Source organism: Dendrobates tinctorius, unplaced genomic scaffold, assembly GCF_039654945.1.
Source record: "Dendrobates tinctorius isolate UK_male_01 unplaced genomic scaffold, ASM3965494v1 ptg000070l, whole genome shotgun sequence".
Lineage (NCBI taxonomy): Eukaryota > Metazoa > Chordata > Amphibia > Anura > Dendrobatidae > Dendrobates > Dendrobates tinctorius.
In genome coordinates, this window is record NW_027361738.1 from 72,336,492 (window position 1) to 72,362,393 (window position 25,902).

At 45.4% G+C, this 25,902-nt stretch overlaps 1 protein-coding gene across 2 annotated transcripts in view; it reads left to right on the forward strand.

The window, feature by feature from the left end:
- ST8SIA6 (ST8 alpha-N-acetyl-neuraminide alpha-2,8-sialyltransferase 6) overlaps positions 1–19,856 on the forward strand; it is a 106,422-nt gene extending 86,566 nt beyond the window's left edge. For both annotated transcript variants that reach the window (XM_073581875.1, XM_073581874.1), the window contains 3 exons: positions 10,571–10,683; positions 16,605–16,697; positions 17,284–19,856. In XM_073581875.1, coding sequence (XP_073437976.1) covers positions 10,571–10,683; positions 16,605–16,697; positions 17,284–17,752 — 675 coding nt within the window. In that variant the 3' untranslated portion in view covers positions 17,753–19,856. The remainder of the gene's footprint in view (positions 1–10,570; positions 10,684–16,604; positions 16,698–17,283) is intronic.
- Positions 19,857–25,902: the final 6,046 nt, after the last annotated feature.

Here is a 25,902-nt window from a genome sequence, read left to right on the forward strand (position 1 = left end):
TCAAAGGCCCCATACTTAATGCCATAATGGCGCTGTACTCTAACCCTAACGCCAAAGTTCTGGCATCCGGATTTATATCTCGGAGTTTTGAATTAACCAATGGGACACGCCAGGGGTGTCCGCTCTCCCCTATCATCTATGCCCTTGCTATAGAGCCTCTGGCGCAGACTATCCGTGAATGCCCTCGGATCTCGGGGATTCGAGTGGGGAGTATAAATCATGTGGTCAGTCTATATGCAGATGACGTGATTTTATCTTGCACTAATGTAGAGGTGTCCCTACAACACGTAATGGAGATCCTGTCCTCCTTCGCTCAAGTCTCGTATTACAAGCTTAATATTACCAAGTCCTTAATTTTTCCGCTCTTCTTGCCAGCCTCTACCAGAGCCACTCTTTCTAATCTTTACCCTTTCAAATGGGAAGACGAGGGAATCCCCTACCTGGGTATTATGCTGGCCCCGCTACACTCCGTGATCCGGAAAAATCTGCTGACCCTGCACACCTCATTGGATAAAGAACTTACTCGCCTTTCTCTTCTCCCGCTCTCTTGGGTGGCGAGAATGCAGACTTTTAAAATGATCTGTCTCCCAAAAATTATCTACTTACTTCGGTGCCTGCCCCTAACAATTCCGCAACGGTATCTCACCAAAATTCATTCGCTAATGAGTAAATTTATATGGGCTGGGAAAAAACCTAGAATAGCCCTGAGATGTATGCATGCCCCGTTCAGTGGTGGAGGAATGGGTATTCCTAATATTCTAACATATCACAGAGCTGCTATCCTGGAACTGGCTCGAGATTGGTGGAAGAATGATTCAGACTTGAGATGGTTACAGATTGAGTACACCTGGGCACAGGCCCCCTCCCCTAAACAATTCATAGACTCCCTGCTCCTAACCCCTTCGCCCCCCGGCGATCTTCTACCCACCACAGCAGCTCTAAAGAAAGCTTGGTCCTTATGGAGCAAGCCAGTGTCACAGGCTCTAGGTCCCAGCCTTCCCCTTAGATCGCTGGAAGCCTTCATTCCGAATTTGAATCTTGCCGCCTGGACACGTGGAGGTCCAATTACCCTAGCAGACCTATATAGAGAAGGCGTCCTACTCCCGTACTCAGAAATGTGTGTTAAATTTAACCTCCCCCGACACAGTTTATTCCAGTTTTTTTCAAATACGTCACTTCCTTCAGTCCGCTCCTCACCTACCGGTTCCCACAACAGCCGACCACGCTGCAATTAAAAAATTCTTTCAAAATAGCAAAATCAAAGGCCTTTCATACATCCATAACCTGCTAAACTCCCCGGAACCGGACAAACAATTGCCGTATATGCTCAAATGGGAAAAAGATCTAGCCTCTCAGCTTCCGTCGCAAGAATGGTTCGCGGCCTCAAAATGGATCCACAAATTCTCTTCATGTCTCAATCACATAGAGCAATTAAAAAAGGTTCATCTGCGGTGGTACAACTCCCCTACTAAACTGGCTTCTTTTTCCCCACATATGTCACCTTTGTGCTGGAGGGGCTGCAACCACAGGGGCACCTTGTGTCATATGTGGTGGTTTTGCCCTAAGTTATCTAACTTCTGGCAGGAGGTGTTCAATCTAATCCATGAGGTTACTAGTCTCCGTCTTTCCCCAAACCCAACCTTAGCGGTGCTACACATTGGCCTAGATGGGATCCCGGATCTCTTAAAAAATATCATTTCTCACATTCTCATAGCCGGCAGGTACTGTGTGGCATACAAGTGGAGGTCGGTGAGCCCCCCTACAAAAACAGAACTAATTGAGAGGACCAACCTACACTGGCTATACGAAACCAACTTGACCCACAATCTAGAGAAGAGAACGGTGAGACTTAAACAATGGCATCCGTGGGCCACTTCCCTTTATGCAACGGCCCTCCCCCAGATACAGACACCTACACCATAAATAAATTGATTGTGCCTAAGAATGCCATGCATGTAGAGCTGCTTCCCCTTCCCCCTCCCCCCTCTCCCCGCTTCTATGTTCAAGTTGTTGTTGGAAGGGGTATTTAATGTCCCAGATTGATATTCTAATAATGGCTCGAGGTTATTCCACCTCTTGCTACTCATTGCTCCTGTTCTTGATGTTTTTGTATGAGAAGTTTGTATTTTTTCTGAAAACTCAATAAAAACCTTTATGATAAAAAAAAAAATGTGATCCAAAAACAAAGATGCACTCTGATACAAAGCACTGATGAAAATCTGATCCAAAAACACTGATGAAAATCTGATCCAAAAACACTGATGCATTCTGATCCAAAAACAAAGATGCACTCTGATACAAAGCACTGATGAAAATCTGATCCAAAAACACTAATGAAAATCTGATCCAAAAACACTGATGCATTCTGATCCAAAAACAAAGATGCACTCTGATCCAAAAATACTGATGAACTCTGATCCAAAAACTGATGAAAATCTGATCCAAAAACACTGATGAACTCTGATCCAAAAACACTGATGCACTCTGATCCAAAAACACTGATGGATATCTGATCCAAAAACACTGATGTCTGAATGTGACCATTGTTTAAAAAAGTCTATAGTTACGTATATGTTCATGATGATCAGTGATGGTTAATGCTGATTGTAGTGCTGACTAAAGAGCCCGGGCCAAGACCAGTACACTTGTCTTTACAGCGGATGGGCTGGAGCAGGGATGTCAGGGGTTATTTTAGTGATGTCTGACTCTCTATGACAAGTCAAATATTCCTCATGGGCTGCTTTACAGCCCGGGCAGGGTGACTATTCACAGGATTAGCCCTCCTAGAAAACTACCAGCATACTGCATGTGCCACATTATCTTTTCTGAACATTAATATAAGAGCACATGTGCTATGCTGTAAAACGCAGGAGTAACCTGGTGGTTCCGGTTAAAGTATCAATCTGAAGTCCAAATCTTAGGATAATGGCTGAAACGTCGGTCATGGTGAAGTGTTACTCCTGTTTTTTCTATTTGTCAAAATTGAAGTAACAGTCATTAACTCACCAGTAAATGAGACGCAATGGAATATACTAAACCTTAAACAGGTTGTCCAATAAGCAACATTAATAGGGGTTGCCCACCCCTGATTACATTTTTGGGAAGCGCTACATCATGTTGAATCTTAAAGGTGTCTAATTTGCACACTGTTAGGATTTGTCTCCGCTTGCCAGTTCCAGTGATCATCACTTCACCCCATGTATGCAGTTTGTATACTTGTGGTCACGTGCCGACTAGACTCTCAACCGCATCTTGCAATGTCATATGGAGTGATGGGACTGAGAGTCTAGTTGGCATGTGACCACAGATAGACACATTTCTGCTGTAACCGGTCACTATTTCTGCAACCAGGGAGTGGGCAAAATCCTAACTGTGTGCACATTACAAGCTGAAGATTTCACCACATGTAGACAACCCCTTCAACCACCTATCAACAGAATAAATGATAAATCTCTAATTCGAAAGATCCCCCTATTGTTTCAAAGTCTATTTTGGGCGTGAAAAAGGTTGTGAGCATGTTCCACCACCAATCTTTTAGATAATGAATGAAGAGGTGGTAACACATGCCGGACCCCAATCATAAGTCAAGGTCTCAGCAGTCAGACCCCCAAGCATCAGACATTTGTCAACTATCCCTATATATTTATGAGACATCCTCTTTAAATATATTTATGAGACATCCTCTTTAAAGGCAAAGCGGGAATCAATATCAAACAGATACAAGGAACAACTATGATGGAAAAAGAGCAGGTAGATAAACTTGCTCTACATGTGTCAACCTGAGGATACGATAGCCAGGAGCCCATTACGTCACGCTATTGCCCACATTTTGTGGTCTGCGCTTGGGATTGTTTATCGTAGCTGTACATTTATTTCCTACTTAATTCCAGTTGAAAGACATTAAATTAATGTGCTATGACTATAAATTAGTGGGCACTCGTTCACTATTTTACTGATAGTAATATTAATTGGGTGGAACTGACGATGTTGGCACCGTGCCTCTCACTACTTTCCCTGTGTAAAACGAGCACACCGTGTGGGATGTAATCCCCTATAGTGTCTTACTTTCAACCTACGTTTTTTCCCACCATAGCCCTTCATAACTCCAGAACACATGAAGCCCACCCATTTCTCAGAACCTACTCTCAGCGATCATCATTTTAATGCACTGCACTAGCCGTAGGCACCATATCGACGTGAATTTTGTAGTTGAGATATGGAGACTGCTGGTTCCTGACACAGGTATTTTGTGGGATCTTTGGTTGTGTGTAGCTCTAGTACATACTTGCCAACTTTGAGCAATGTACTAATGGTAGAACAGTGATCATGGCACACCCATTCGCACGTTTCTGCCAAATCTAAGCGTGTGTTTGGACCCTAGAGTTCATCATCAGACTGAGTATCCAGGAGGCTTCCAACTTTTTCTAACTTTTCCTGGAGTCCTGGAGGTCTCTTCTTTTTCGGAGAAACACTACATGTACAGGAGGGAGAGTTGAAAAGTATGGTCTACTAGTAGGCTGGACTCTTAATGGACTCCATTGCAATGTTCTTATCCAGTTTACAGCCCACACATCAGCTGGTCACCCTAGACCAGAAATACTGTTATAGTTGGGTCGCCCCGTGCCAGGGCCGTGGGGTACTCGGTACCGGGCCGGTCTCTCTCTCAGAGGGGAATGTCACAGCAGCGGTGACCCAGTCCGTGGCCCTGGGCGCCCATTGTAAAAGGGGGTATGTGACCAAGTTTGTGAATAGATGATTCGTGACGCCACCTGTGGTGTTAAGCCGACGCTGTAGACAGATCCTCTGGGACAGATGGTGTGGTGCAGCAATGATGTTATAGCCTTCCACAGGCAGGGCTGTTGTCCCAGGGCAGAGTAGATGTAGTGACACTTAGATGGTGTAGTGTCCGGCGCAAGGGATGTAGCAGTGCTGGGCAGGTTGACGCGGGAATAAATGGAGGACACCAGGGCATGTAGTTCCAAAGCTTTACTCACAGTCTGTAGTGCCGCTTCCGTGCCGTGTCCTCCAGGTCAGGGACTCAGTCAACCTCCAGGCCAGGTGAAGCACTCCTTTCCAACACTCCGCCAATATGTGCCTTTTCTGAACGTCTCTAGCGCCTATGATGAAGTCCTCTCCGTACTGAGTTACACTGGAGTTCCTCCTTTCTGATGTTAACTCTACTTGTACGGCAGACAGCTGTAGCCTGCTTAGGAGACTCTCTGCTACCAAGTCCCGGCTCACTATCGTTGCTGTTGTACCCCAAGTCTTGTGTGGGAATAAAGCATTTACAGCTTCCTATTCCTCCGGTGTCTGTTGCAAGACCATTAGTATCCGAACAACCTCAGGAACCGGGCCTCGGCCTTGCGCTGCTTAGTACTTGAAAGGGGTTCTCCTCTAACCTGAATTCCACAGTCCTCTTCTACTCTTCACGCTCTGTACTTATCCTTCTTTCTAATGGAGAATCAGGCTTTCTTTCAATGTCTCTTTCCTGTGCCAGCAGACCCAGGTTACTGAGGCCTGCTGCAGCACTTCCATCAATCCATCCCTCTCCCGGGGATCTCCTTACACAGGTCCGACCTCGTCACACTCCTGTGACTAACTCTCTAATCCTATCTTCTTCCCTCTCTTTAGTGTAAACTCAGCTCCACCCACCTCCCAGCACGTTTCATGTTCCAAGCAGGGAGCTACCAAGGTGCTTTGCTACACTACTTTGTGGTGTGGGATGCAGGTGTTGGAGTGTGGTCAGGTGTCTCCACCTTATCTGGATGGTGGGGTACCACACCTCAGGAGGAGATGCAGTACCTCTGTGGCGACTGAACCCTCAGGGGCACCACATAAACATCTACCACCAGAAATATCTCCTCTACCTTAGCTCATCTCTCCTCTTCCTTGATTGACTACTCTACCTTTACCGGAGGCAGAGTGTCACTGAAAAGACACCGAAGATATCACTCACATTCCACCTCTGCCACCAGTTTGTCAGGGAGAAAACTGGAGAGATCGCACAGATCCCACCACTGCCACCAATTTGTCAGGGAGACACAACTCCGCTGCCTCCAATCATCAGGACAATTATGCAATTGACGAGATGTACGAGATGTACGAGTGATGGACGAGACCGCTACTGTTTCCACTACTAGGTCGGTTATTGAGGAACTCAAAGTATGGTATGTACACCTCCGATTCCAACACATGGAATATATATATATATACACACAGGGTGGTCCAAAAGTACTGTATTTTTCGGACTATGAGACGCACCGGACCATAAGACGCACCCCAATTTTCAGTAGGAAAATAGGGGAAAAAAAATAATGTGTCAAATGGGGGTCCGTCTTACAGTCCGAATTCAGCTTACCTGGGAAGGGATCCGGCACAGGTGGAGAAGTAGTCACAGGGGTCATTCAGTGGTCCAGGCTCGTGCGGTGGCGGCTCTGTGCTGGGGCAGGTTGGTTGTGCTGGGGCAGCTGTGCTGGGGCTGGGGCAGCTGTGCTGGGGTAGGGGCAGCTGTGCTGAGGCAGGGGCAGCAGTGCTGGGGCAGCTGTGCTGAGGCAGGGGCAGCTGTGCTGGGGCAGGGGCAGCTGTGCTGGGGCAGGGGCAGCTGTGCTGGGGCACCTGTGCTGAGGCAGGGGCAGCTGTGCTGGGGCTGGGGCAGGTGGGCTCTGTGGTGGTGGCAGCGGGCGGCGCTCTGCGGTGCGGTGGTGGCAGAGGGCTGTGCTCCGGTGCAGGGGCGGCGGCTCCGCCTGCATTTCTTCGCAGCCTGGAGGCCTCCGCACTTCCCTTGCTGGCCGCCGCCATGTTGCGGTGGCCTCCGGGAGCATGGACGCCGGAAAGATGGCCACCGGTCCGGGGACGGCGCATGCACGGGACCAGATCTCGTCCCGAGATCTCGGGGGACGAGATCTCGTTGCCGAGATTTGAATCTCGTCCCCTGAGATCTCGGGACGAGATCTGATCCCGCGCATGCGCCGTCCCCGGACCGGCGGCCATCTTTCCGGCGGCCATGCTCCCGGAGGCCACCGCAACATGGCGGCGGCCAGCAAGGGAAGTGCGGAGGCCTCCGGGCTGCGAAGAAATGCCGGCGGAGCCGCCGCCCCTGCATCGGAGCACAGCCCGCTGCCACCACCACACCGCAGCGCGCCCCCCGCTGCCACCACCGCAGAGCCCCGCCCGCTGCCACCAGGTTAGTACCGTGTATTGCGACCATAAGACGCACCCCCGACTTTCCCCAAAAATTTTTGGGGGAAAAAAGTGTGTCTTATGGTCGGAAAAATACGGTAGGTGGACAGAAAATAACAACATTTATTTTGATTTATATATAAAATTATATTTACCTACACAGGCATAACATTGACAATTACATTTTATTCTGAACAATAATACAAAAGCCCTTAAATTTTATCAGCGCAGGTGCTCAAACTGTTTTCCATCACAATTTGCACATCTTTGAAGTCTGCCTCTTTCGCTTCGACAAACATTTGGGTATTAATTTCTTGAAATGCATCTCTTATGTAATTTTTCAAATCACTGACACTTTTTGGTTTTCGACTATAAACTTTGTCCTTGTGTACTCCCCAAAAGAAAAAATCCATTGGGGTCATCTGGTGAACGTGCCGGCCAATCTAGTGGGCCTCTTCGGCCAATCCATTTATTAGGAAATGTTTCATGAAGATACTTGCAGACTACTCTTGAATAATGTGGAGGGGCCCCATCTTGTTGGAAATAATGGTCATTTGAATTAGGCTGTTGCTGCAACTGGGGAACAACTTGATTCATTAGAATTTCGAGATACTTATCTCCTGCAACTGTTCTATCAAAAAAAAATGGTCCAAAAACACCAAAACTTGAAATACCACCCCAAACATTGACACAAGGCTAATTTAGTTGTTGCTCTAATGTTAAATGCATGTTCTCATTATGCCACTAAATACAATTCTGTGTGTTAATATGGCAGATAATGTGAAAGAAGCTTCATCACTCCACATAATGTTATCTAAAATTACTGGATTTTCTTCAATTTCGTTAAGCATAATCTCACTAAATTGCAGCCGCCCTTCTGGATCATCCTCCAATAAACCATGAATTAGACGTGGATGATAAGCTTTCCACCCAATAGATTTCAGGATTCGCATGATGGAAGCTGGTGAAATTCCCAATTCTAAAGAGACTCTTCTGGTGGACTTTTTTGGACTCTGAACAAATGATTCAGCAACAAGTTGTTTATTATTTTCTGTACAGGCTGTTTTGGGTCGACCAGTTTTTGGAGCATTAAGGACTGAGCCAGTGGCATTGAATTTGTCACAAGGGCGGTAAATGGTTTGTCTCTTTGGGGCTTGAGTACCAAATGTTTCAACCCAATTTGCTCTGTTTAAGCATTTTGAGATTTCCAATACTCTTTTAAAATTCTTTTTCTTTGATCTGTATTTAAATTTTTTTTATTTGCCATTTTGGGGGAGATTTATCTGTGAAAACTGAATCTGTGAAACTGACTCAGTTGCCCTTAGCAACCAATCAGATTCCACCTGTCATTTTCCAAAGAGTCTGTGAAGAATGAAAAGTGGAATCTGATTGGTTGCTAAGGGCAACTGAGTCAGTTTCACTTTACACCATGTTTGATAAATCTCCCCCTTCATTACCCTATTACACATACTGTCCACCTACTTTTGGACCACCCTGTGTATATATATATATATATATATATATATATATATATATATATATATATATATATATATATATACCCGGTTGCTAATCGTTAATACAGGCCAATTGGACATCTGTTACAGGTAGCGTATGGCTTCAGGGGTGTGGTATTAGGAGGAAGAGGAACAAAGCTATTTCATTCTCTATATTTAATCCGGAAATGTAGGCAGTGATTTTAAAAAATATTATTAATGTTACAATATAGGAATAAAACAATACGGTAGATACAATCACATAAGATAAAAGGTACAACAAAAGAAAAAGTATTAAACCTGTGTTATGGAAATGGCTCAGAGCTTAGCAGTGGGAGGTACTACTTAGGAAAATGGACAGAACTATAGCAAGCTGTACCTTCCAGGACTGACAAACTCTGATTTTTATTAGATGAAGGTTACGCCCACATACCTCCCCTTGGTGAGCTCATATGGGGGCTGGTCGTGGGATGTGCTAGGTCTTTTAGAAGTTTATGAAATCCTTAACTTTGAGGATATTTTTACCCCTAGAGGTTCCAGGTGGGAGATTTTGTGGTCACGTTTCCTATCACGATTTTACCTTTCTATGTCGATGAAACATGGCATGGATAGCATCATCCATCTGACAATATTAAGTTGGAGGTCTTCGGCTGGCCTTTCAGTGATGTGAGTGAATGTTTTAAGTTGCAAAGCTACAATGCCAAAAATACATCTCCCTTAAATATCAGATCAGTGTAATCTACAATATTCCTCACTGACCACTGGCTCCAGAATGTCTGAGATAACTCGTGAACAGAACAAGCTAATTCCTTTGAAAATAGGAAGCCCCTGTCCTTCTCTGCTTCTGAGTACACGTAACCTAGGCTTGTTGTCTGGTTCTCATCAAATCTCCCTGTGGTAATTACCTGTTCATGGTAGGAGATCCTACTTCAATGGAAGTTGAAGTGTCGGCTCTTTCTCACTTCCCCAGTTACAATTAATCTTATATGTTCAATGTGAGGGAGATATGTCCCCTCTCCGGAGATGTCTTTATGGATTTTACGTTTTTTCTCTACAACACAGAGGAAGGCAGATATAGATGGATAACAAGAATCTGGAAGGTGTGCAGAACTGTTTCACCAGGTCTAAGGTGCGCCAAGCGCCTGTGCTTGGTTTCAGCAGTAATTTTGTTTTGACGCACTTCCTTTAACATTGAACATTTCTGATTATTGGGATCTTTTCTTTTCACGACCTACACTGATTGATTTTAAGACAATCTATTGTGTTGTAGATGGTCTACGGTGTCTGAGATATTAAAAAAGGGATGTTGTAGGAGATATTTTTTGTTTTGCTATCAGTTTGTTTTTTTTATCTTTGGAAAAACTGTACAGTAAGACAAAACTATTACTGTCCAATATATTGCATTACATCTTGTTCCATACTGAATCAGCTGATCAAAATTATGGATAAAATGGTTCAGATCGCTTCAAAATGATAAAAACGCAAGGATCCGCCACGGGTCCCTATTCAGTGATTACCCAGTCCCTTTTGATGTCTGCTTTCTGGTTCAGTTCTCGACATACTGGAAATGAGTATAAATGCCCATTCAGCCAATCACTGGTTGAGGCGACTCACTGTGGTGGCCAGTGATGGGCATTTCTGGTGTATCAAGGATGGGACCAAGAATCAGAGGTCAGTGGGGACCAGTTAAGCACTGGTGGAATTGCTTAGGGTGAGCATAATTTATGACTATTTTTTAGCTGTCTGAGCCTTTTTGAGCATATTTTTAATTGGCATGAATATCTCTGTAATGGTATAAAAGCATTACTCCGTTCCACTAACTACATGGCTTATTAGGCTGTAGATGAAGGTATCAGAAAATACATTTTAATGACACGTTCTGCTTTGTTTTTCAGTCACAACCCTTTGAAGGACTTCCCTTCAAGCAATGTGCTGTAGTTGGAAATGGCGGAATATTAACTAATAGCAGCTGCGGCGCCGAAATCGATCAGTCAGATTTTGTCTTTCGGTAAGAAACTGTCATTGATCATATAATCAATTTATTTCAATACAGAATTAAATGAATTTATAAAACCTGAGTAGTCTCGAAAGCTTGCAATGTGTTACCATCTTTTCAGTTAGCCATTAAAAGGTATCAACTACTGAGGACTCTCAATTCTGAATATTTTTCTATCTACTGGCTAACACGGTACAAAGATATACATTTTTCCTGTTTATAAAACCTGAAAATTTATTAACGATATTTCCATTCTTAGTATTTAAAGAATATCCACAGGACATGCCATAAATACCTGAGATGTGCAAGCCCCTCCCCTGCGGAGCCTCACCTATCAGGTTAATAGGATACCGCTGCCCCCCATTCTCTTGTTTCCAAATGCATTATTCTCTATATACTTTAATGGAGCAATTTCCCCATTTTACAAGACTATTGGAAGTTCTCAAAATATTGCCCCTTCTTTTACCTCACTTCCTCCTATGCAGCTATTGGCTGACACTGCACCCCAAAGACTTCCTGCTTTACTGCCCACTTTTATATACTATATCCATGCATGTATTTTTTATCTCTTTTCTTCATCTTTCATTTTTAATTGTTCTTGTTTGTAACTTTTAACCTAAATATTTTTTTTTAAATAAATATAGGTTTCCATATCAAAATATTACTTTAAGGGCCTCTGTTATATAGAGAACCTTGGAAACTTCCATTTGGAGTCTAGAGTGAAACAATGTGATTTGACCTTTTTAGCCTTCATTTTATTAGCTCTACAAATTTGCCCAGAGTATCATTTTAAAAATACACAAAAAATCCTCTTAATAAAAGTCCCATATAAATGATTTGAGGACATTCTGTTCTCTCCGTAAATCTGATTTAAGGGTAAGAACTCATCACTGTTCATTCTACTGTTGAGCAAATGTTAACTAAAACAAGGAGATGTAAGATCCTTTATTAGGAGTAATAAGTGAGGGCAGTAAAAATAGCATTATTTTTCTGGAGCCGCTGTGTAAGCATCCGTATTTACGAGCCATATTAATTTTTGTAATGTCCTCTTCTGGATGTGGCGCTCATCTGCAGACCACGATTTAGTGACATAAAATAATCTGATTAATTTCCTATGGCGGTTATTCCTCTTGTTGTAAATCTTTATGTATTAATGATCTGTGAGATTGAAAACACTGGAGATGTAAAGAACATTAATTCATTGTCCTTAGCTTGGTTCTTGAAGAACTAACATGTTTACGATTCATCTGCATTACGGGAGCGATTTATGGTATATTAACTACAGATGAGTCTCACTTATCCCATGAGATGTGAAAATCCCCCTCCCCTGGTAAATCATGGTGGTGAGAGAGCGCGGACACACAGCTAATATAGACTGTGAGGACAAGGGATAAATACACAACGCGTTAATTAAAGTTATCTCTGCTTGTGGAATCTGCTTGGAAACCTTGTTCTGTGACTTTGATGTTATACTAAGTACAAAAGAATGGGGGTTGTGGATTTACTGGTTTGCATGGTGGCTAAATAGTCACTTTCTGATAATTTGGTCTCAGATGATAGATAATATGGTAAATAGAAAATTTGCAAATCGCTTTATTTAAAAGTTATTTTTTGTTACCGCTAGGCGTCTGTAATACACCTCGGTCAGCAGAGACACCAGGACAGATTGCAGGAAATGAGGCAGGAGTTTGTCTGTCTATAGGAAATGAGGCAGGACTTTGTCTGTCTACAGGAAATGGGAGCAGGTTTGTGTCTCTCTTCAGAAAGGAGGGTCAGGTTTTTGTCTCACTATAGGAAGTGGGGGTTGGTCTTTGTCTACAGGAAGTGAGGGTGGGATTTTTTTTCTACAGAAAGTGGTGTCAGATTTATGGCTACAGGAAATGGGGGTTGGTCTTTGTCCCTCTTCAAGGGTAGTTACTTTGCATTATTATTTGTCCACCACAATAGAAACTTAGAATGCATTAGCAGAAGAGGTTGCCATAGGCGACACAATTCTAGATTGTCAAAAGAATGAAGGTAAAAGAGTATGAGGAGGTAACTTTGGATTGGTTCCTGAATGAAGCAGTATATCTGTACAATGTTATTTGAGCATTGTATGATAGTTTTGATTGTGAAGTTTTTAGGCTTTTATTAGGACAGTGTGCGTCTGTAAGGGGGACGACTGCACCACGGGTACATGCGTGCCGGGCCCGAAACTGATGAGGCTGTGTCCCCTTTTCCCGGGGGGAAGCTTGAGCTGGCAGGACCTTCCTCCTGTCCGAGGGGGCATGGCTAAGCGTTATCAGGGGCAGCGCTGGGCGCAGGAACAGAGAGAGTTGGCGGGTAGGTGCAGCACACGACTAAGGAGAGTGGAAGCTCCTGCTTCAGGGACCGTTAAGAGGAGAGAGGCGCGCACCCGGCCGTGAGGGAGATGGACCACAGAGACTCTGACGAGAAGCCCACCGTGTACAGGTTGGCTCTCAGACATCAAGGTGTCAGTCGCTCTGTAAACGTTAGTGCTGAGCGTGAGCCGCCTGAAAGAGACTGGGACATGGACCGAGGACTGCTTCCTGAATCCCCGAAGCATATTCGTCGAGCCTCGCTTAATTTTGGCAGGACTGTGGCCTATACATTGCTGGCCACCAGAGTCTCTTTTCTGAGGACTCCACGGGACGTTTCATAGACTCAACGTTGCCAGCCGGTAATGAATCATCGCCTTCTTCAGGACCCCACCGGATCTACGTTGTGCCAACGGCTGTTGGTGCCGTCATCTGCTCTGGGACCTATTCGGACAGGAAAACGTCTAATTGCTAAGTGACTCTTTTGAGAACAGTTTCACTTGTTATTAGTACGTTGATTTCCCCTCAACCAAACCCCTGTATTTCCTGTATTGCTCGTTATTTACCTCACATTTACCTATTTCCCTGCCTGGAGTAACTCCCTGTTTTATTAAATCCTGTTAACCCTTGCTCTGCCTCCTGTCTGTCACTGCATCTGCAAGCCTGCTCACACTTGGCGTGGTTGGCAGGATGCAGTCTACGGGCGCAGAGGTGGTGGACCAAGCGGTCAGGAGTGCCCCAAGGACAGTATACCGTTGGGAACAATATTGAGTAACCTCCCTAAGTTTACAGGAAGCAACATTCTGCTAGGGAGCTGGACTGAACGAGTCAGGAGTATGTTGAGAATGTACCCCATGGCCCCTGTAATGGAGGAAGAGGTTGCCCTGATGGCTCTGGACGGAGAGGCGAGGATCTCCGTTATGTTACGGCCTCCCCAAGAATGCGATACCTTTATCAATGTGCTACAGATTCTAGAAAAAATGCACGGAGACCCCACAGATGTTGGAGAGTTGCGCATGCGTTTGTTTAGTCGTGTCCAAAGGGAGGGGGAGACCGTGACCCACTACATGAATGCGCTGCGGAAGATCCACGCTGCAATTGGTAAGCGAGATGGCATAGGCGTAGGCCCCCCTGACATAGTGCTGCAAGACCAGCTAGTGACAGGCTGTAGAGAGCTTTGCATGAGTGCCTGCGAGTTAATCCACGCATGGCTTTTTCAGAGATGGGGGCGGAAGCACGCAAAAGGGAGCAGGAGCAGGGGACCGTAGCCTTGGCGGCGATGGTCCGGAGCCAAAAAGTATCAATCCCAAACTAAGAAGAGCCAGAGTGGTCCTGTGAATTACGGCAGGGAATGCGGAAAATATGGGCAGAAATCAGGAGCCTGAAGGAGGCCCTTGCTACAGTCTTGGGTCCAATGCCATAACCCGAGGTAATTCATGGCAAAAGATGAAAGAAGTTAGAGAAGAAGTGTGGAGCATGAAGAAAACTTCAGCAGCAGCTCCAGAATTAAACCCCATATCGTGGGGTGGAGAGCGAATGCAGAGGGGGTATGCTTCCCGTAGAGGACGGCGATCCCGACCAAAGCGCCCACCAGACAGGCGCAAAACTGGGTATTGGACATGTGGAAGAATGGGACACCTGTCCAGAAGTTGCCCTACCCAAGACAACCGGCGGCGAAGATCCACTCACCCCTCTGAAGGTCCTGCTAATTGGAGAGAACGCCGCCCATGGAAGAAATGGTATGGCGAGAAGAGAGGAGTCGCACCCAGAGCCAGACAGAGCCACGATGTCAGACTCCAAGAAGTGAGGGAGAAGGCGTCATCTGCCTACAATAAGATGTATGCGGTACTCAGGCGAGTGGAGGCGAATCTGGTGAAATGCCAAATTGGACCCAATGGTCCCATCTGTGAGACTCAACCCAAAAGGGAAGATGAGGTGTTTACCTGAATAGTCCACCGAAGTATGTCACGTCCCTGCCTGTTACAAGGTCTCGATGGAGGAGAACAAGTGCTAGGTGTTCCTGAAACGGCCGCTCCCACGGTTCCCGATTGTGAGGAGGAAGAGCCACTTACTGCGTTCCCTGGATTGGATAGCTTACTGCTCGCCAGCCCAAGGGATCCTGACCAAATGGAAGAGATGCAAAGTGTACCTGAGACATTTCCTCCTGCAGCTGTTGATTACAAAGAGGAAGAATCTCTTGTTGCCAGATGTTGACCCAGAAGCGGAACAGGATCCAGAAATGGCTGCTTCGTTGAACTCGAACGTACTCCCGCCCCCAAGACAAAACCTGACTCTACCACTCAGTCTAATGTTCTGAGTACCCCTAACAAGCAAATCCAAAAGGTGCCTCAAAATACTCAGTGTGACCATGCTGGTGATTCGCCCCTGCGGTATGCACAGAACAATTCCCTTTGGCAGATTGTGGTTCAAAAGAGGCAGAACTTAATGCGAAAACTGTGGGCAACTGTCCCATCTCTGGAGGACATAGAAGAACAAGAAGAGTTCTCGACCGTGGAATTGCAAGCTAAATGAGAGGGAGAGCGTGTAAGGGGGACGACCGCACCGTGAGCACCTGCGTGCCGGAGCCGGAACTGATGAGGCTGCGTCCCGTTCCTGGAGGGGGAAGCTTGAGCCGGCAGGACCTTCCTCCTGTTCGAGGGGCGTGGCTAAGCGTTACCAGGGGCGCAGCGCTGGGTGCGAGAAAAGAGAGTTGGCGGGTAGGTGCAGCATGCGGCTGAGGAGAGTGGAAGCTCCTGCTTCAGGGACCGTTAGGAGGAGATAGGCGCGCACCTGGCTGTGAAGGAGATGGACCGCAGAGACTCTGACGAGAAGCCCGCCGTGTACAGGTTGGCTCCCAGACATCGAGGTGCCAATCGCTCTGTAACAGTTAATGCCTCAGCATTACATTGCAGGCCACCGGAGTCTCCTTTCTGAGAACTCCATGGGACGTTTCATAGACTCAACGATGCCAGCCGGTAACGAATCATCGCCTTCTTCAGGACCCCACCGGATCTACGTTGTGCCGACGGCTTTTGGTGCCGTCATCTGCTCCGGGACCTATTCTGATGGGAAAACATCTGATTGATAAGTGACTCTATTGAGAACAGTTTCACTCGTTATTCCTACATTGATTTCCCCTCAACCAAACCCCTGTATTCCCTGTTATTTGCCTCATATTTACTTATTTCCCTGCCTGGAGTAACTCCCTGTTTTATTAAAACCTGTTAACCCTTGGTCTGCCTCCTGTCTGTCAATGCATCTGCCAACCTGCTGACACTTCGTCTAGCATTTTTTTTTGTAAATCTAGCCTTGTACTATCTAAAATCTTTTAATTTGCGTACTTTATTGTAACAATTTCTTCATTTCTTTCTTCATTCTTTCAATCTTTCTATGTAATTTATTTTAGCAAATTCTCACTTCCTTTCTTCTCTTTATTAATTTATTGTAGCAAATTCTTTCTTTCCTTCTTTTTTTGTCTTCTTTCTTTCTTTCTCTCTCTCTCTTTCTCTCTCTCTCTCGCTCTCTCTTTCTCTCTTTCTTTCTTTCTCTCTTTATTTCTTTCTACCTTTCTCTCTTTCTTTTTTCATTGATTTATAGCTGTCCTCTATTTTATAGATGTAACCTCCCACCTATCTGGGGTAATTCTGTTGTTGATGTTGGAAATAAGACAGACCTGGTCACAGTCAACCCAAGTATCATTGCTCTGAAGTAAGTGTTGGCATCTTATTTATTACTTTTCCCTATCTATCTGTTATTTTTTTTCCCAAGATAGCTGGGAATTGGGGGATGGAATCGATACAAGCTTTTGTTGTTTACGGCTGTCCAAAAGAAAAATTCATCTCACCAAAAAGAGCTGGTCTTCCCATCACTAACAACTAGCTAACTGCCTATTTCTTGTACCACTCCTGCCTACATTGTCCCACCCCTGCCTACATTGTCCCACCCCTGCCTACATTGTCCCACCCCTGCCTACCTTTCCTTACCCTAGCAATCTGTGAGATCACTGCTTTTAATTCGAAAGAGGCTCGTGGAGAATTATGCTGGGATCTGATTGGTTGTTATGTTGCCGTTTCCTATCAAGGAGGTCCATTATCTCTATGATTTGGATTATTAGAAAAGATCTATTATGAAAGGTCTAATTCTAATTAGTTTTAAGAATTTCCTGATTATCCAACTATTTAAATAAATGCCACACTAGTCACATATTAGAATATAAGATATCATGTTACAGTATTTCTAATATTAAACATATTTTATTATTGCATTTTTACTCTAAATGTTTATTTTTTTGCAGATATGGAAAACTTAATGAAATGAAAGCAGCCTTCCTGAGAAACCTGACAAGTTACGGCTACTCATTCCTCCTATTACCTGCATTTTCGTACAGCAGTAACACGGCCATCTCTTTTGAGGTTCATCATTTATTGCAAAAATACCAAGCCAAGCAGAGAGCTATTTTTTTCCATCCCAATTATCTTAAAAGCCTGGCTCAGTTTTGGAGGGGGAGGGGTGTAAGGGCCTATCGACTCTCTACTGGATTCATGATAACCAGCGCCGCCATAGAACTCTGCGAGGACGTCAAACTTTATGGATTCTGGCCTTTCTCCAAGAACCTGAACGGGAAACCAATTAGCCATCACTACTATGACAACCAGCTGCCAAAGCCTGGTTTTCATGCAATGCCCAAAGAATTTTATCAAGTTCTGCAACTCCATTACAAAGGGGTGCTCAAATTACAGATAGGAGCATGCCATAAGTGGTGAGGAACGTGCACGTATCACTCTGATCGGACACACCATTAAAATCCTGAAATTCGGATTTTCAGATGATGCACCCTCCTGAAAAGGAGGAAGATACTTTAATGAGGTCGTAAAAGGATGCCCACATTAACCAGCACGTGGGTTCTGTGCCACATCACCAAAGCGGGCTGCTGCTTTTCTTACCACATGCAGAGTACAAAACAAAAAGTTCGATTTACATATCGAGTATCAATGTATCAGGAGTATTGGTGTTCCTGAATGATAGGCTCATGCCAACTTAGCAATCAGCAATGTGCCATTTTAATTGGTAATTTCCTTGCAGTGCCATCAATGGGCAAATAAAGCATTACTGTCACACAGTGTCTAGGGACCATGGGCGCTTACCTGATCCCTCAAACTAGTGGGCACCCTAGTTTATTCTTTTACTCCTGATGATGGAGATACCAAGGTTTTATTCCTTGATATGCTCCTATCTTAGCCCTTATCTGTTCTCTCCCCACCCAGGGAGGTGTGAGGCCGAAGTGTATAGGATTACATTAACCAGACAGACAGGGATAAGAGAAAACTGCAATCATACAAATACACTCACAAAACAGAGTGGAACCAAATAGGTGAGGATAAGAATAAGCACTCAAACCAAATCCACGCAGCAATCTCCAGAACAACTCTCCAAATTCCTACTCCAAATGCGAACTACTGCTTCAACACCAAACCAGGGAGAATGAACTATCACTGGCAAGGTCAGTAGCAAGGAGAAAGGTTCTTACACCTGATGGAAATAATGAACTCAGAACAGCTGATACCATCCAAAACAGAGGAGTCCAGGAGTCCAACTAAGCAGTTTAACCCTTGCAGTGCCAAAGCAAAGAAAGCCAGAATTGCTAATAAGACGGTGAAGCCGTTCTACCGCAGGTTTATGTGTCATCAGATGCTGCGATCGACTGACCCCACTGTTGCCGTATCCCCGTGACAATTACACGGTGCCCAGTGCATTCATTGGGATGTGTGTAACACAGGACATTCCCCCCAAAAGAGAAATGTTATTTGTAAACTCTAGAGAAAAGGATCCTGAAAGTAGTCCCTTTAAGAGAAAAAGAGACCTTAAGTATTTTCACTGGCACATACCCTTTCCCCATTTCTTTGTTACATGCTGGCATCTGCCCTAAAACCTCAGCACCAAACCATGCCCACACACCTTCCAAGAATCATTCTCTTGTTATTATGTCTTCAGTGCCCACCAAGATTAAAGCCCCCTAGACAGACAATGGATCCCATTGGCCTCTTATCTAGCTGAGCCCTTCCCCTTGCTCTAATGGTCCCACCCTCGCGGTACATATAGATGGACTTATCAGCAGATACATTGCTAGAAGAGATTGTTAGGGCATGTGCACCAACAAGTCACCCTGCTTGAAAAATTTGTGCCAAATTGATTTGTCTTATTTAACATACAATCTTTTAACCAGGTCTGAACGAAAACCTAGCTACATCTTGGAGAAGATCACAGTGCAGAGAGGAGGCAATGTAGAACGTAGGGCACCTCCCAAAATAGTTCAAATGTAATCCCTATGTCCTCATGTAAGCAGATGTCCCTGCAACACGGTCCTGGTAGTGTACACGATAAGCCTGCTCTTCCAAGAACCTGGGAGCCTCTCGGCCACTCCTTGTGGGTGGGCTACATCTGACTACCAAGCAAAACCGTGCTTGCTCTGCCCCACCATTGATGGAGGTGTGTGATGGGGCCCCGTTCTCTCAGTGATGGGACCTGCATCTTTTAAACATGTGGGTAGTTCATAAATGTAGAGAGGACCATCCCTTTAAGGTTATCGGAAATGTTCTTATTGTGATTAAGGAGATCGCATTGTGCTTTTCCACTGATTATCATTTCTCAATGATGGGAAGAGTAGATATATTTATTCATTGATGTGCCAAACAAACTCAGGAACTCGGAGGAGGAATTTTACGACTGAAATTGTTTACATTTTTTATGCTCTTAAAGAGACATGAACTGTATTTTTCTTAGCAAATGGACATGTAAATAAAAAAGAATAATTCCGAATCCAAATTAATAATGGATCTATATGTATATAAATAAATGAGACGACGAGAACTTGCTTTTGTACATGTAAAGTAGTGTAAGATGCTTGTATGTCTTTTGTATACAGAATTGCTTTATTAATATTTCACAGTGCACAATACTAGAAAGTTCTATATGTATTTTATGTGACTCAGATTGGGTCAAATCATGACTGAAAACAAATCGAACCTTGGGCACTTACCATACATACAATATTTGGCCACCAAATCATCAGTCAGTAAACCTCTGTTCTCAGTGACCAATACTTCACTTGGCAATATGTATACTGCAGTGATGGAGTCTGATATTGGGAGAGAGGCTATGTTCTCAGAGTGCATGAACACACCCCCACTGCACTTCTATGATAATCTGTATTGTGGGTGTGTCTATATACTCAGAGTGCATGAACACACCCCCACTGCACTTCTATGCTAATCTGTATTGTGGGTGTGTCTATATACTCAGAGTGCATGAACACACCCCCACTGCACTTCTATGCTAATCTGTATTGTGGGTGTGTCTATATACTCAGAGTGCATGAACACACCCCCACTGCACTTCTATGCTAATCTGTATTGTGGAGGTGTCTATATACTCAGAGTGCATGAACACGCCTCCACTGCACTTCTATGCTAATCTGTGTTGTGGATGTGTCTATATATTCAAAGTGCTTGAATGCGCCCACACTGCACTTCCAGACTAATTTGTATTGTGGGTGTGTCTATATACACTCAGTGTATGAACACGCCCACATTGCACTTACAGGGTAATCAGCATTGGGGATTGTCTATGTAATTGGTGCATGAGCACGCCCACACTGCATTTCCAGGTTAATCTGTATTGTGGGTGTGTCCATATGCTCAGTGCATGAACATGCCCCCTCTGCACTTTCAGGTTAATCTATATTGTGGGTGTGTCCATATTCTCAGTGCATGAACACGCCCCCACTGCACTTCCAGGCTAATCTATATTGTGGGTTGTCCATATGCTCAATGCATGAACACGCCCCCACTGCACTTCCAGGCTAATCTGCATTTAGTTTCATAGCTGGATTTTTCAGGGTTTGTGCATCAGATTACTATGAGGTAGGTATCATTTCTTTGTTGTTCAATGATCTATACAGCTGTGTCATTAGTAAAATTATCCTAATTGATTCCCTTTAAATTAGTAAGTTGAGCAATGAACTAATACAACAACCTCAGGAAGGCCGGGCTGATCATCAGTTTCATACTCCTCACCTTTGTCCCAACAGGTCGTCTTTTGGTTTGTGTCAGACACAGCACATCGTCTCCTATGGCTACACATGACTAGGACTGTGTGTGAAGGGGGCTGGCTGACTGCTCATTTCACTGCCCCTTTTCTATAGAAGGGACACCGACAGAACATAAATTACATAGTTACATAGGTTGAAAAAGACTTAGGTCCATCAAGTTCAACCTTTACCAAGCCAAAGAAAATGTTGGCCCTGAGACTGTTGCTCTGTTGGGTGTCATATTTGCGTCTTTTGCGTCATTATGAGCACACAACTTACATTTCTTGATTTTTTCACCACGTGGGAGTACAAGGGTCACCTATTGGTCAGCTGTGGCACCACGGTGCCACGATCCTCCGTTGCTGCACTGGGCGGGTGTAGGGTCAGGCTGAGGGAGGCGATTAGGTGATGTTGAACAGGACTGGGGGGTGACCCACTTCGTGGCGCCGGCAGACACGAGACTGAGACAAGGGTTGTGTCCAACAGTTCAGATTTTATTGGCCGCTTTTCGGACGACCACCGTACTTCATCACAGGATTTGTCCACAATTCACTTTTACACAGACCCGGGTACCTTCTCTTTCTTATATTACCGTTCGTGGCGTCCTCTATGGCTCTTCCCCGCTGTGGCTGCCCTAAGCACTTTCACCACAGCGTTTCACCCTTTAGAGTACGCCGTCCACCTGACTCAGTGTCATGCCGCGCTCACCAGGAGGCGGGGATTCGGTCCCGACATCGCTCCCTCCGGTACGGCGGTCCCTCAGGGGCTCCCGTCGGGTGTGCACGCGCAGCTCTCATTTCCGAGGCTCCTCCTCCATGTCACGTTTGCACTTGCGCGCTCCTACCAGTGCTGTCTCCAGGTCGGTCCTCCCTATGGTAATGGAGGACCTGACCCGGAAGCTGCAGTGGTCATGTGCTTTCTGGCTAGGATCTGACCCGGAACCTGTCATGTGCTATATCAGGCTACCTTCCCCTATGGGAGGTGCCTTATTATTGTTGTGCTTCCTGGCTGGGTCTGCTTGGTCCCAACCTGGCTGTGCGCTGTTCTCAGGTCCTCTGCTCTGTCTGGTATTCTATTGTGCTCCTAGCACTCGCTCTGAACTTTCACGTTGCTTCATGCTCAGTTGTGCCTCCTGGCACACTCTCGTATCCTGTTCTCTGTCTCTTGCTCAGTCGTGCCTCCTGGCACTCACTCTGTCCCTCCACTCCATTACACCTCCTGGCACGACTGCTGCTCCATTCAGTACTCTGTCGTGCTTCTTGCACGCGTCCTGCTTTGCTTACCTCCGGACGTATTACTCGCTACACGCCATACGTGCTCACGTGTACCTATCTCGCACTATCCTGTAGTTAGCGCACTTCCGTGTACACCCCTGGTATTTCTAGTACCCAGTACCGTTCTTCAGACATACTCACCCGTGTCTCCTGTGAGCCGCCCCTCTCGGTACCGGCTGCCGTGGTACCCGAACCCCTGGGCTTGCTCCTAACGGTCCCTGTATAGGGGTCGGTTCCACCTGGCAGTTCGCCCGGGGTCCCTCGGTGCCACGGCCCAGAGGGTCCACTCCTGGAGTCTCCGGCTCCAGACCTACCATCCTAACAGTATAATCAGGACATGGACCCCGCTGGTACCACGGCTTCCGTCCAAAAGGAGCTGGCGTTCCCCCGGGAAAACCAGACTAGAATTATGTTATTTCTCAAGTCCATGGAGTCCTGTTTATCTACCTTACAGTCCTCTGAGCCTGGAAATGCTGCCCAGTTGGCCAGTCTCCAGCAGGAACTCGCGCAGCAACGCGACTCCCAGGCCCAGATCCTCAACTATATGTCCTAGGTAGATAATCGGCTCCTATCTATACAATCCGTTTCTGCCCAGGCCATGGTTCCTCTCTCGCTACCACGCTTATGTAAGCCACCTCGGTATGGTGGTGACCCTGTGTTGTGTCGCGGGTTTTTGAATCGGTGTCGTTTGCATTTTGAGTTTTTGCCGCAGCATTACCCCACCGATCGTGCTAAAATAGCATTTATAGTTTCTCACTTGGAGGGGAAGGCCCTTGCATGGGTTAATCCCCTTTGGGAGCGGGATGACCCTCTCGTCTCTCAGCTTTCCGTCTTTTTGGACACCTTCCGCAAGGTGTTCGACGAGCCGGGTCGCCTCGCTTCCACCACCGAGTCAATCTTTAATCTCCGTCAAGGTACTCTAACAGTTAGACAATACGCAATATGTTTTCGCACCTTGTCCTCCGAACTTGGTTGGAATAATGATGCCCTCGTAGGGGCCTTTTGGCGTGGTCTGTCCAGCCGGATCAAAGACGAACTGGCGGGCCGAGATACTCCTACCGTTTTAGAGGACCTCATCTCTCTCGCGACACGCATTGATTTGCGCTACCAGGAGTGCACCCGCGAGTTAGCCAGAGAGAGAGGGGCTTCCCGCCTCTTCTCTTCCACGCGCAGTTCTTCCCATCCGTTACCCGAGTTATCAGCAGTAGATCCGGTACCTGAGCCTATGCAGGTGGATCGTCTCCAGATAGCTCAACGGGGTCGTGTGAAGAGGCTGGCACAAGGGCTCTGTTTCTATTGTGGGGATGCCTCCCACTTCCTACGCTCATGTCCCAAGAGGCCGGGGAAGTTTCTCCACCTGGGACAGGTAAGTGAGTTCTCCTCTGGTGTATGTGATTCCTCTTTACCCCTTACCGTGCCTGTGTCCCTGAATTTTGGTTCCAAGAGTTGCACTGTGAAGGCTAATGTGGACTCTGGTGCAGTGGGTAACTTTATTAGTCTCGAGGCAGTTAAGAAGTTTCGGATTCCTGTCAGATCCCTGGAGACTCCTAGGTCGGTAGTTTCGGTCGACGGTAAGCCCTTGCAGGACACCGTTAACCAGGTCACTGAGGAAGTAGAGTTGCAGATTGGCACATGTCATCGGGAGCGAATCTCCTTCCACGTATTGCCGACTTTGGCTCATACCCTTCTTCTTGGTCTTCCTTGGTTACAAACTCACGGGCCGACCCTGGACTGGCAATCCGGTGATATACTCCGTTGGGGACCGTCCTGTCAAAAAAGTTGCCTGCTGTCCGTTCATCCGAAGAACCCTGCTTGCTCGTTTTCGGTGGTTACAGGTCCGCCGTCCGCTAACCGGTCTGTGACGTGTGACATTGTCGAGAAGGGGGCTGAGAGTCAATCTCCACATCTAGAATCATAGAATCATAGAATCGTAGAGTTGGAAGGGACCTCCTGGGCCATCTGGTCCAACCCCCTGCTCAAAGCAGGATTCGCTAAATCATCCCAGTCAGATGTCTGTCCAGCCTCTGTTTGAAGACTTCCATTGAAGGAGAACTCACCACTTCTCGTGGCAGCCTGTTCCACTCATTGATCACTCTAACTGTCAAAAAGTTTTTTCTAATATCTAATCTGTGTCTCCTCCCATTCAGTTTCATCCCATTGCTTCTAGTCTTTCCTTGTGCAAATGAGAATAAAGTTGATCCTTCTACAATGTGACAGCCCTTTAGATATTTGTAGACAGCAATTAAGTCTCCTCTCAGTCTTCTCTTTTGCAAACTAAACATTCCCAAATCCTGCAACCTTTCCTCATAAGACAGGGTTTGCAGACCGGTCACCATTCTGGTCGCTCTTTTCTGAACTTGCTCCAGTTTGTTGATGTCTTTTTTAAAATGTGGTGCCCAAAACTGGACACAATATTCCAGATGAGGTCTGACCAAAGAGGAGTAGAGGGAAATAATGACTTCACGTGATCTAGACTGTATGCTTCTGTTAATACATCCTAGAATTGCATTTGCCTTTTTTGCTGCTGCATCACACTGTTGACTCATATTCAGTATGTGATCTATTAGTATACCCAAGTCTTTTTCACATGTGCTGTCACTTAGCCCTATTCCTCCCATTCTATATATGCTTTTTTCATTTTTATTGCCCAGATGTAGTACTTTGCATTTCTCCCTGTTAAAAACCATTCTGTTAGTTACTGCCCACTTCTCCAGTTTATTTAAATCTTTTTGAATCCTCTCTCTCTCTTCTCTAGTATTAGCTATCCCTCCTAGCTTTGTGTCATCAGCAAATTTAATCAGTTTACCCTCAATTCCTTCATCTAAATCGTTGATAAAGATGTTGAACAATACAGGGCCCAGGACAGAGCCCTGTGGTACCCCACTTGAGACATTCTTCCAACTGGATGTGCAGCCATTTACGACCACTCTTTGGGTCCGATCACTAAGCCAGCTATGAATCCACCTAACAGTTGCCTTGTCCATTCCATACTTAGTCATTTTTTCAATAAGGATTGTATGAGAGACTTTGTCAAATGCTTTGCTGAAGTCAAGATATACTATATCTACAGCATTTCCTTGATCCACCCAATCAGTGATACCGTCATAGAAGGAAATTAAGTTAGTCTGACATGACTTATTAGTTACAAACCCATGCTGACTCTGTTTGATCACTTCATTCTTATCCAGGTATTGACTTAAATGTTGTTTAATAATTTGTTCAAAGATCTTTCCTGGTATAGAAGTCAGACTCACCGGCCTATAGTTGCCTGGGTCCACCTTCTTCCCCTTTTTGAAGATAGGAACAACATTTGCTCTTCTCCAGTCTTCTGGCACTTCTCCTGTTCTCCAAGAATTTTCAAAGATTATGGAGAGTGGTTCAGAAATTTCTTCTGCTATCTCCTTCAGTACTCTGGGGTGTAATTCATCTGGACCTGGAGACTTGAATTCATTTAGGTTAGCTAAGTGTTTCCTCACTATCTTTCTGTTTATAGATATCCTGGATTCTTCTATTCCCTCAATAGGACAGTGAATAACAGTTGGTGTTACATTTC